The sequence below is a fragment of the Bactrocera dorsalis genome, chromosome 2 (genome assembly GCF_023373825.1).
Source record: "Bactrocera dorsalis isolate Fly_Bdor chromosome 2, ASM2337382v1, whole genome shotgun sequence".
In the NCBI taxonomy this organism is placed as follows: domain Eukaryota; kingdom Metazoa; phylum Arthropoda; class Insecta; order Diptera; family Tephritidae; genus Bactrocera; species Bactrocera dorsalis.
This window is the reverse complement of record NC_064304.1, coordinates 101,033,679-101,046,074: the sequence shown is the minus strand read 5'-3', so window position 1 is coordinate 101,046,074 and position 12,396 is coordinate 101,033,679. Positions and strand designations below refer to the sequence as shown.

At 34.0% G+C, this 12,396-nt stretch overlaps 1 protein-coding gene across 6 annotated transcripts in view; it reads left to right on the top strand.

Moving 5' to 3' along the window:
- Positions 1-12,396, top strand: part of LOC125776303 (uncharacterized protein ZK1073.1) — a 47,782-nt gene that overhangs the window by 18,939 nt on the left and 16,447 nt on the right. Inside the window, exon 1 of one of the 6 annotated variants that reach the window (XM_049447874.1) lies at positions 1,986-2,721. The exons of the other annotated variants lie outside the window; for them this stretch is intronic. Within the exon in view, the coding sequence (XP_049303831.1) occupies positions 2,644-2,721 (78 nt within the window). The 5' untranslated portion in view covers positions 1,986-2,643. Of the gene's footprint in view, positions 1-1,985; positions 2,722-12,396 lie in introns of those variants that run through there. 6 annotated transcript variants of the gene reach the window in all.

The following is a 12,396-nucleotide window of genomic DNA, read 5'->3' as shown; positions in this document are numbered from 1 at the left end:
TTATTCTACAGTTGGATAATTTCATTGTATTATTTTACAGCATATTAATTTTACCATTATTTTAATCGAAAATGCGTAAAGCTAGATTTAATTTTGGGTCTAGGTCCACCCTAACCTCAGACAACACAATATTACAGTCTTTCCATAGTAAAACTGAGTCGAATAGTGTACATACATATATGTTTTTAGTTGTTGAAGTCAGGGTTGGCCAAAGGGAATTGATAGTTTTTTATTAGAAGTCTCTCAAAGCATTGCTATTATGACGTCATTCAACGCTGTGCTTTCAATTTTGGTTCGCATGAACCCAAGACCCAAATCATTTGACTATAACTCTAGTAAAATTCTATAAAAATTAAAAGGTGAAAACAATCGGATGCTATTTCACTCAATGCTATAGTTTTCTTTTCAATTATCTGCTCGTATAAAATATACATAGTTTGGTGCAATAATTATGAATAGCATGTGCATACATAAAATATTTCGCATTGTCTTCATTATGCTATGGACGTGGGCGTGAATTACCATGAAAAATGCCCTTCACCTCTAAACTTGAAAGCTCTCTACATACTAAAGCTTTTTGCTCACACATATACATATATAGATAAATTTTACCGGGGTAGTGAGTAGCAACCCACGCACTACGAAACGGAAGCAAAAGAAAATTAATAAATTGGTGTAAAAGCAAAAAATGTACAAAAACAAATGCGGCTATTTACGGGTATGCGACTCCTATATGTAATCGTATGTTTGTGCTGTGACACTGGCACACATTAGTGACAAAAAAGGAAATGGAATTACAATCATGCCGGGTAGGAAAACTAATTCATAACATGGAAAAGTGCGGTTTGTTTTGGACTTGGAGACAAGTTTTTTCTTATACTTATAAAAAATGAAATATTTTATTAGAATTTTTTATTGTTACATACACTAATAACAAAGAAATTCTGAAAAAAAAAATTTAATTCGCCAATGCGGCGCCATTTCCGGTGACCAATCGGAAAAAATTGCGCCCATGTTGGCAGGATAACTAATTACAGAATCATCTAAAGTGAAAAAAGTATTTGTTTTATTTAAAACCTTAACTTAGAACTTGGAAGAAGCACAAGTTATCAAGGCTGTATCTCCGAAACTATTACTAGCATCAACTTGATTATTCAGGATAATATTCTAGAGATGTTGTAGAATTTAATAAGACAATAAAAAAGATCGATTTTTTGAAACCCGTAAACCCATGTAATTCCTTAAAAAAGATACTTTTCGCTTTCATTTAAATAGCACATATTCTATAATAAAAGATTTGCGTCTACTTTGTCTGGATCTACAGCACAAAATACAAACTAAGTCCCATTATCAAGACCGCATTTCGACATTACTTTTTTCCTACTGGGTGCTAATGCCACTCAAATTCTTGTAGCATACTTTTAAGCGTAACATCACATACATACTAATGCATGTAACATACAAATGTATAGGTAGATATGTGTCAGAGAGTGTCGCTATTTCTGTTTAAGCTTAAAAGTTTGCGCTGTCTACGTGCCGACACACAGACTTTTGTTTGGGGATGATTTGGGATTTGGGCTCTGTGTGTAATTCAGGTTCAATATAAGCACCTGCATGTGACTGTAAAGTAAGTTACCCAAAAGTTGCAAGTTTAATAGCGTAAACTTTTTTCTTCAAATTGGAGTTTAAATTTGCACTTTCGCTCACCTGAGTGACACAGACACCAAAGGTTGATGGCATTTGTTGCTGCTGTTTATCCATCCATTACTGCTAGCTGACCATCACTATTTTATTTCTCCCTACGCCTGTTTCAACTGTCCCACAAGCTAATGGCGCAAAATATTTCCCACCCTTCGTTGGGCAAACGATACCATTGACAGAGCTTGAGAGCTGGTTGTGCCCTATGTGACTACATACATAAATATTCGGTAGCCTGCCTGGCTTGGCGCTTACGCTGATATGCGGTGCCTGATAAGCGACCAACTACTGTCAGTTGTTACTCAGCATTCGTTGGATGTGCATGTTAGTGCGCTTTGAAATCTTTGAGAGCATTGGAAACCACTCAGTTGAATATTGCAATTGAGCCATAATTAATGTTTACTAGAAATATTGAGAGACACGTTTTCTAAAAGTGAAATTAAGCCTAACAATTTTAAATAATTTTAAAAGCACAAAAAAAATTGTGACATTGAAAATAAATTCGGCAAAAATAAAAATAAAATATTTTGATTAAAAAAAAAATTAAATAATTTATAAATTAATATATCAAGCATAATTTTTAAAGACTAACTATTTTTGAATCAGGAAAACTTGACGTAACAACCGCAGCATCACAGTGAAGGGTGAATTAATTAGAATTTCCTAAAACGCAATTACCGTAAATTTCTCGCGCCACAAAGTCAAATGAAATTGAACGCTTAAACGTTTTAATACACTTTTAGCTCAGTCGTGGAAGGATAATATCTAAATTTGAAAATCTCAATTCGAAATAAATTGTATTCAAACCAACAATAACAATAAATTTAAAATTAATTTATAATTAACACGCAATCGCCAAGCTTCACTGCGCCATCTCACCATCTCATTAGCGCTTTTGCGTCTTCGAAATTTCTAAAACCCCAAATAACAAAGCATCAGCTCATTATGGAAAAACACGCAACTCCGAATCACGCTGCGGCTGGACAGCATCATCAGCATGGCCACCACCCGGACAAGATAAGCGTAAGTTTATAGCACAAATATACTAAAAGCGATGGCTCTGCTCTCATCTTATGTAGTAAGCGTTTAGAAAATGCTCACATACTCGCCCCTCTAAACCAACCAAACAAGTCTCGACCCACAGCCACCCGAACAAAACCCCCAAATCATCTGTTTGGCTAAGCGTTTAGTGTCCAACTACTTCAGTGGCGAGCTAAAATTATTTACATCGTTTTTCCACACATACCATCACATCTTAGCGCACACACATATATGCATGTATATATGTATATACAATATAATCGTTCTATTTGCCGTGGCAGGCACCTTCGCTTTGCTCAGTTCAGCGCATCCTTTGTCGGCGTTTTATTACCTGCATAAAGATGCCAATGGCTGTGGGCACTCTGAAAGGCGTTCAGTTCATGCAGCTACGCGCTTTAATGGCTTGGCGCGCACATACATATATACAAACATCATGTAGATATTTGTATAGCCTACTGCTTTTTATAAACAATCTGATCTCCGTTCACCAGCGTCTTTGCTTAATGCGCTCATTTATGAAATGGCTTTGGTTGTTTGCTTCATCAGGTTTTTTCGCCTGCTTTTGGTGTGTGTTTGTTTGCTTTAATAAATGGTTTGAAGATTTTCTCGTTTGTTTGCTGAAAAATGAAAGTAATTTTTTATTTCACATATTTAAGCATTGGCGATTTGCTGGTAGGCAAGCTGGTCTCTCTGGACATTTCACTAAATTCGGCAACTTTTAGTAGATTGTGTATTGTATTAGTCGGTATTACATTTTCGTTATCTTAGGCTTAAATTGTAGCTCAAATTACTTCGAAAATTTAATTAAACGCTTAAAATTTATCAAGAGTCTTGTTGCTTGATTTTATTCCCCTCACGAAAGTAGGAGTATAAAACAAGAAAAAAAAAACGTTAACGACAATTTGTATGGCAGCTATATGCTAGAATAACCCTATCTAAACAATTTCTGAGGAAATTGTAGCAATGTCTTGGATAATAATATACATATACCAAATTTTATCAAGATATCTTACCAAATGCAAAAGTTTTCCATATAAGGACTTGAGTTCGATCGGTTAACTTGTATGACAGGTACATGCTACAGTGGTCCAATGTGAACTATTTCTTCGGAGATTATTTTGTTGGCTTCAAGAATAATTGATGTCAAATTTCGTGAAGATACCTTTCTCAAATAATAAGTTTTTCATACAAAAACTTAATTTTGATCGTTTAGTTTCTATGGCAGCTATATGATGTAGTAGTTCGATATCGGCAGTTCCGATAAATGATCAGCTTCTTAGAGAGAAAAAGACATGTGAACATTTTCAGTTCCATATCCCAAAAACTGGAATTAATTTGCGTATATTGCGTATACATATGTTAAAAATTTCGTGGTACACTTAATATGGCCTGTTCAGGGCAGAATAATATTTAGTATAATAACATTGTCGGTTAGGATAATACTTATATGATACTACCAAAATCTTAAGATGAGTGATTATTGTGATAATTATTGGCTTTATAGAGTGGTTAGAGTTGTTATTTACTACACGCAGGAAAGACATTAGAACTTTACTCTAATTCACTTCTAAACATCTATTTTAATAATCACTGCTCCTCGGCAGAAGTAAAATCGGGGATATTTCTCTTAGAATCCATTATCCATTCACAAACAACTTTCAGTTTTTTACCAAAAAAATCCATTTTTTGACTAAATTTCAACACAGTTAACTTACAAAGCATCGCACCTTTTTTGATATGCTTTTGAATTATCTTGAATATCAAGTTGTGTGGAAATGGAAAGTTCCCAGTCATGAGGTATCTAATGAAAAACTATATCATGTATTATTCAAAATTTACAATTAGAAAAAGTGATATAACCTCAAAATTTACACATAGCATTAGTTCCAAAAGTATACACCGTTTTGCTAAATATGTATATGTTTCACAAGTTCATGAAATCTTAAACTTTTAGAAAGTTCAATACGAAGTTCACATATAATTACAACAATTTAAAATGGAATGTTTTCAAACTACTCCTTGCTTAACATTAATTTTCGGAGCGTCATCAAAAAAATTAAGAACAAATTGCTTTTCATGTTCCATGTGAACTCTCTGCCACCATTACTGTAACTAATTATCGCTGACGTTCAACCAAAAATGTGCTAGTCACTGAAGTTAACGTGTAAATGGAGAAGAATATAAGAGTGTATAAGAGATTCTTGCATTTTTCAAAGTAGTATCGCAATATTTTAATGAGTTAGTCAGAATTAGGTTATAAGATTTAAAGAGCTATCGAAAAATTGCAAAATTTTTCAAGTTAATAAAATGTTTAAATTAAACTGTATACCAGTAAGCATCTTATGCATTTTCCATAACGTAAAAATAGGTTGGCATCAAACACAAACAAATAATTTACGCATAATTTAGTAATAATTATGGCCTTTTATCGCTATTTCGCAATGTTTCATATTTCTAATGAAATGAAAAATATTTGTCAATCTATTAAAGTATATCACAATGTGCGTTTCTAAGCATTTATTTTTCATAAATTGTTTTCGAAAGAACATGACTTGTTCGTGTACAGCAACACCCACTTTTAGCACACTCACTTTACCTCTCCTACCTTTGATAACTACCGGCATCCTTACAGTTTTGTTTGCGAAGCCTGTCCCCTTTCCTAATTGGTCTACCTCCTTGTCAGCCAAAATCATTTATCATTGCCTGTCAAAGAGGCTTCAACACATTTATCATTGGAGGTATTAGTTATTTTTCTGCGTGCTAACCTCACTTATCGACTTTTTGATTTGTAGAGGTTAAAGTTTCAGCTGGAGAAACAAACGTGGCTAGTAAAGTGATATTATTAGAAAGCTGGCTAAATTCTGCATCGCGCATTATGGCTTTTTTCAGAGCAAGTGGGAAGTATTTGCACTTAATTTTGAAGTGAAAACTTTAACTGTAGAGTGTTTAAATGATAAATATTCGAATCTAGTAATGTTAGTTAAAAATTTCTTCTTCTTCTTTATTGGCGTACACATAGACGCAGATTATAGCCGAGTTTACAATAGTGCGCCAGTCTTTTTTCCTTTTTGCTGTTTGGCGCTATTTGGAGATTCAAAGAGTAGTCAGCCCTTTCTTCACCTGATATTTCCAACGGAGTGGAGGTCTTCCTCTTCCTCTGCTTCCACCGGCGGGTACTGCGTCGAACATTCTGAGAGCTGGGGTGTTTTCATCCATTCGGACGACATGACCTAACCAGCGTAGCCCCTGTCTCTTAATTCGCTGAACTATGTCAATCTCGTCGTATATCTCGTACAGCTCATCGTTCCATCGACTGCGGTATTCGCCGTTGCCAATAAATCTAATGCTGGTTCCAAGATAGACGTAACTATCTACACTTAGATGTTTTGACTGTCAGCAGTGACGGAGGAACCAAGTCGGGAGTACGACGACTTCTTGTTTGATGAAGGAAGAAGTCGCACAATCGAACGGCTCGGAGAGGTCCTACCCGATCCTAACGGAGTAGACGGGTAATTGCTATTTGAACTTTTCATGGTGGCACAATAGACCGTCCGCTCCATCGTCATCTATTGGGGAATTAGGTTCGCCATCTCCTTTTGTTGAGCTTCACTAGCAGATTGGATAAGTGTTCCCCCATGGTGTCTGTTGTGTGGTATAAGTCGTGTTAAGACTCTTACGCTCAAATGTGTCCCAAAGAGCATCATACATCATCTTATTTATCTTAAACCCTCCAACGGATCAAAAAACAATTGATACGAGTATTTTTAGACCCGAAAATCTGTACTCTTCGCGTCAAAAAATCGAATAAATTAATAGAATTCCGACTTCAAAATTTATCAAAATCGAGTTATCTTCTTTTGAAGCTATTTATGTACGAAAATGTTAACTAAACAGTTTTCTTGCATTTTAAATGCTCTGTTTCCCTATATACATACCTACATATGTATATACACTTACACAGACATACATTCTTACAAATATTTTTCATATTTACATTGCAATGCTTGAATTTGAAAAAAAAAATTAATTTTATTGTTTCACAGTTTTTTCACTTCATTGAATTCATTTGCGTCATTAAGTTCATCAATTTAAATAAAATCGGACATTACATTAGTTTCAATTACATTTATACAGAGTAATGTCCGTTGCGCATCATAATTTTGACATCCGTTCCATATGAGGCAGCCGAAGACAACAACAAAGCGAAAGCCATTTGCTTAAACTCATTTGCGCATCCCTTGGGTGGTGTCTGTAAGCTTCTGCTGTTATAAGCTTACATTCATTTTGTCTGCTTGGATTTCCTCTGATTTGTGCCTGCAACCATTTGGTTCTGTTTGCGACATTGGCCTTTCTTCCCCCTCTAAACACATACATACATACATATGTATAATAAATGCGTTTTGTTTAACTTCAACGCAATTTTACGTAACTGTGCTCCAAGCGCACAGACAAGCACACTTTGTTGTACAACATACATATATACACATATTATTTGTTGTCTAGTTTCTAGCTTAGGCACAATCATTTGTTGACTTCTCCGCCTTTATTTCGAAAGCGATAGTCCTTCCTTCCTGTTTGCTTTTCAAGCAAGTATTGTTTACGCAGCAGCTTTCTGCCTGGTTTTATACAAATTATTGTATTTGGAGGCTATCAATTCGCCCTCTTCCCCATTTATGAGCTTAGAAAGTTAATATTATTGTTTTTGAACAGGATATGTATACATTTGTTGTTGTTTTTATTAGATTTGTTTGTTAATTTTGTGGCCAATGGAAGACGTAATATTGACTTGTTTTGATTGCTTTATTTCCGATTCTCTTAAGCTCATAGCTGCTTATATACGAATGGAGGTATGCCTCTTGAGTATATTAAGAGTATTGGAAGAATAATAGCAGAACAGTATGAACAAAAAAATACGTTTGAAGGCGAGCTAAACTGAGAAGGCGAACCAATTCCATCCCATGGTTTTACGCCCGCCACGTAAAAAACGCCCTCAATGAAATGGAAACAGCAGCCTTGGGCCCTTTTTTGATGACGAACGGAATAAGTCCCGCGGACCCCCCGATCTTATATTATATTTATTTACTTTTAATAAAGCCATGCACAGCAAGTAGAAGCATTCAAGTTTTTTCCACCAACAAAAAACTTATCCATATGACTTCTATCCATTACAACACAATAATTCATAACTGTAGCCATCAAGGTTGGTCGATATTTTTTGTGGTTACAAGAATATGGAATTGGCTAATCTATGCATCATAAATCGAAAAAGTTTGCATACAACTTTATTATAGCATGCTTTCACCCAATACTATGAAAATATATTTGCCAATGTATGTACAAATCGTTCACTACATTATTGATGCTTAACATCTGTTGTAGCTTTTGTATGATCCAATTTCAGTATTCTCTAAGCTGCATATGGGTATCAAATATTCTACGCCATTCAAACAGTATGTGGGTTTAATAATGACGAATTCTGCACAACAGTGACACTCATAGGCCCAGCTTCTGCTACTTTACAAAGCTACCACATAAATGTCGTTCTCATATTCAACAGTCTCCATTCTTTTAGTATACCCTCTAAGAAATTAGAAAACATTTCGAAATTTTCGATGCGCAAACATATAATTCCTAATATTTCGTGCGAAAAATCGTTATCGAACACAGAAACTGTGGACTAAAAGCAAATGCAGTTACACGTAGCAAGCACCAGGTCGTAAACTCGATTATGAACTGCTCCGGCGATGAGATGTGATATGTTTGGCCAAATGATTTTACTGTGCATATGATAATAACGCAGAAGAAGAGAGGGAGAGTGTAGAGTGTATCAAAAATGTCACACACGTTTATTAATAAAAAAATATTCTTGGTCTACGAAGCTTATGAAGCATATATAAAGAAAATATTTTATGTACGACAGAGTGTATGTGTGTGTAGATTTCAAGAATTCCTTTAATAATTCCGTGCTGTGGTGGGGCAATAAGAAACGTGACTATATTTTTAACTTAAATACAGATGTAAATTAAATAAAATAAAAAAATATATATAGATATATAAGTATATTTGTGTGTGTGTAAAACACATTTAGATTCGATACTATATATTGACGCGTTGCACTTATGCATCTGAATGTGAAATTCTGTTTGCGTGCGTGTTCCATGCGCCGATCGATATTCCCGTTAATAATAAACTTAATTTTAATATAGTGAAGACCACGACGCACTGACATTGTGTGAGTATGCCAATAATATGCCAGATATTTATACTATTTTTGATGATATATTAAAATAATACTAATAAAACAATGTCTGTTGATAGCCTTATGTTCCGTTGATAAATGGATTAATGTCCAGACATCCTTCTAGGAACATTGTTTCGGTCTCCAAAGAAATGCGCATATCACCATAAAACAATTAAAGCTGTTTTATGCCAACTGTAGTGAACCAGAAATTATTTAATTCTGTAAAATATTTGTTGTAAAAATTATAATGATGAAGAAATTAAAATTAACAAGATGTGGTTTGATAATCTTGATGATGCGTCTTATAGTAACTCTGGTCATTATTACAAGCTGTATGATGATAACTCTGATACTATACTATGCAAAAAATAGTAAGACTTTGTTCATATTTTAAAATTCTATAGAAGAAGAAGCATAGATTCAAGACTCATTAACAGGAATAATATGTTTCATGAGATTCTGATAGTCAGAAAGCATTGTTTCACAGACGTTAACGCAACGTTATTTTTTGAAAAAAATTTAGTGATTTTGGAACCAATCGTGTTTTCACTTTTCTTAGGCCAAATGGTTTTCGTTAATCCTTCCGATATTCCAACGATGTCAGTAAGATCTCTGACTGCTAATTGTCGATTCTCAAGCACCAATTCCTTTATTTTATTGACTAATTGATCATCAGTTAATGGTCTTCTGATCCCAGAAAAAGAGATAGATTGGTGTACTATTTTATTATCTTTGAAGATATACGTTCTCATCTATTTTATTCTGAAAAATAATACAAAAAGATACTGAATTTATTGTTTTTAAACTTAACAGATAAAAGACGTAGTCAAAACGCAATAAAAAGAGACATGTTTTTACAAATAAAATTTATTTAAAATTGTTGAAACATACAAAATAAGAAAAATTAAAGCAAACAAACGCTTTATGGTTGCGAAAACAAAGTAAACGAAACGCAATACCCAAAAACAAGACACCAAATGAGGCAAAAAGAAATAATATAAAAAACTAAATAAAAAGAGATAATAAAAGTCGACTGTGAAATGCGCGCCATTGAATTGTAAAAAAGCAGGGTGAGCGATGTGTAAGCTTAAAACATCCTTCATTGAGGTCAGTGAGTGTAAAAGTAGGGAGAAAAGGTTCTAATAAAAGAATGAGGCAAGTCAACTGCACACTTTACGTACACACACACACATGTCGACGCATATATGTAGTACCACACTAAGTAAGGATTATCGTAACATGAACTCACTAACTATGTGTCTACATACTTACATATACTATAAATGTAAGTATATCGGCAAAAATGCAGCTCACATAGTACTAAAAAATTTCACATATGTCTATATGTATGTATGTGCGTGTGGGTATTCAACATATGTGCCTGATCGCTGCAAATGAAGTGTACACCCACCGGCTAAAATCAGCAGCAACAAGCCGCAATGCCAGTCGCAACATTGTTTCGCACTCATATGATTGAATGTAAGTTATGTGAGGAGGCAACAGTTACACACATATGTATATCCCCTCCTCATCTAAGCAAGCTTATGCAGATGAGTCCTTTATTCACGAACCCCTCAGATGTGTGTTTTTTAACCACAAATCTTGTCATGTCATTTGTCTGCCTGCCATGATGTGTTGCTGTTCATTTTGCACAGAGAAGAAGAAGAAGAGGAAAATAAAACCGTAATGACTAACGCTTCGTTGCATGTATTTGTCGGCTGTTTTGCTTGTACTTTGCGTATTGCCAGTGAAAAGTGGGCGTGGAAGGGTGAAAAACATTAAGTAACCAAATAAATATACCAAATTAGTATGTCCATTTTAGATATTGGGTTTCGAAAGTAAAGTATGGAGTTAATTATGTCGATGGTTTTAAATACCTTTAACCTGAAGCTTCTTGTAGAAGAGAGATTAAAGCGCAAGGCCCTATTTTTATAATTTTAGGTATATTTGGCGTATATATAAGTTATTTAGATGACAGCCATAAATAATAATTGTCTTCAAATGCGTTTTGTTCAAAATCACTTTTGTCAAATTAGCTTGATTTGCCAATGTAAGAAAGAAATTAAATTTAAAAAGAGTTTTATTTTTAAGTATTATTTTTCAAACACGCAATATAAGTTCTTATAAATTTAAGCCCTCGTATTAAATTTGTTTGCATATGGCATACTAAGTGCGGTATGACGTATACGTAACATTTGAATGGAGTCTACCATTAAACTCTGGTATTGTAAAATATTCTTTTACCGTAAACATGAGTTACTACTTTGCAATTTATGCGTATATATAAATTATAACAAAAAATTTAAATAAAAAAATTACATAAATAAATTTTATTAGAATATGCGAATCAGTTTTGGTGAATTTAAAACTCGATCTGTTTGTTTAATTTTATTTTATTGATGCACAACTTCACGGCATGCTACATTCGCACTGTGGTATGTAGTCTCACGCGCAGCTTGTTCCGGACTTCCCTAGAGATGTTTCCATTTTCCGTCGCGTTATTGGTATAAAGAAATGTCACTTGTGGCATTCTATAACATGCGTATGTCAATGAATATGAGCATTTTCAATTACAGTCTTTAGCATGTATGAACACGTAAAGGGAATAAAATTTCCATTAATTAGTGGTAGGCAAACAAGTTTTCAAAGTTACTGACGGTTTTATTTTTTAATAATTTTGTTGTACTAAAAAAGTGGGTTTTATAGGATTACTCTTAAGTGGTTAATAATTTTCAAATATCCGATTTCAAAATAACCACAATTTTATATAAATTAAAAGTCTTAAATCGACCATATCAATACTTAAAGCATATCTACTTCTTTAGCAGCTATCATGGTTAAACCTAATTTTAGCTAGGGACTGCCACAAATTATCACGTGATAAAATTTACAGCACGAACCTCTATTTTCATTAACATATAATTATGTATGTAATTTTTATATGTTTATGCCTTCATTTTTTTCTTCCATTCATGTAAGCGAAAATTCCAATTATATTTTACATCTTTTGCGCTCATGAGCAACACCAGACTATACCGGTTTGCAACCGCATCGACATTTACATTTTCATATGCGCAAACCCATGAGGATCAGGTATACACATATACTAGATATATTATATATGAGTGTTTAAATGGGATGTTAGCATCGAATTGCAGAATGGTTAATCTTAGTTGGAAGCTCGTGTGTATTTATAATGTGTGCAATTTTAGTAACTGAAGCGTGAATTCTCGGTGGATAAAAAGTCAGCTAATGCAAATATATGTATATATATTAGCTATATATAAGTATATGTATGCATGTGTATATATACATATATAAGGTATTTACATATATTGGTACGCATATGTACTAGGGCAGGTAAAAACAATCACTCGCATTGTACGCCATGTCGTATGAGCAATATAGAATGCATA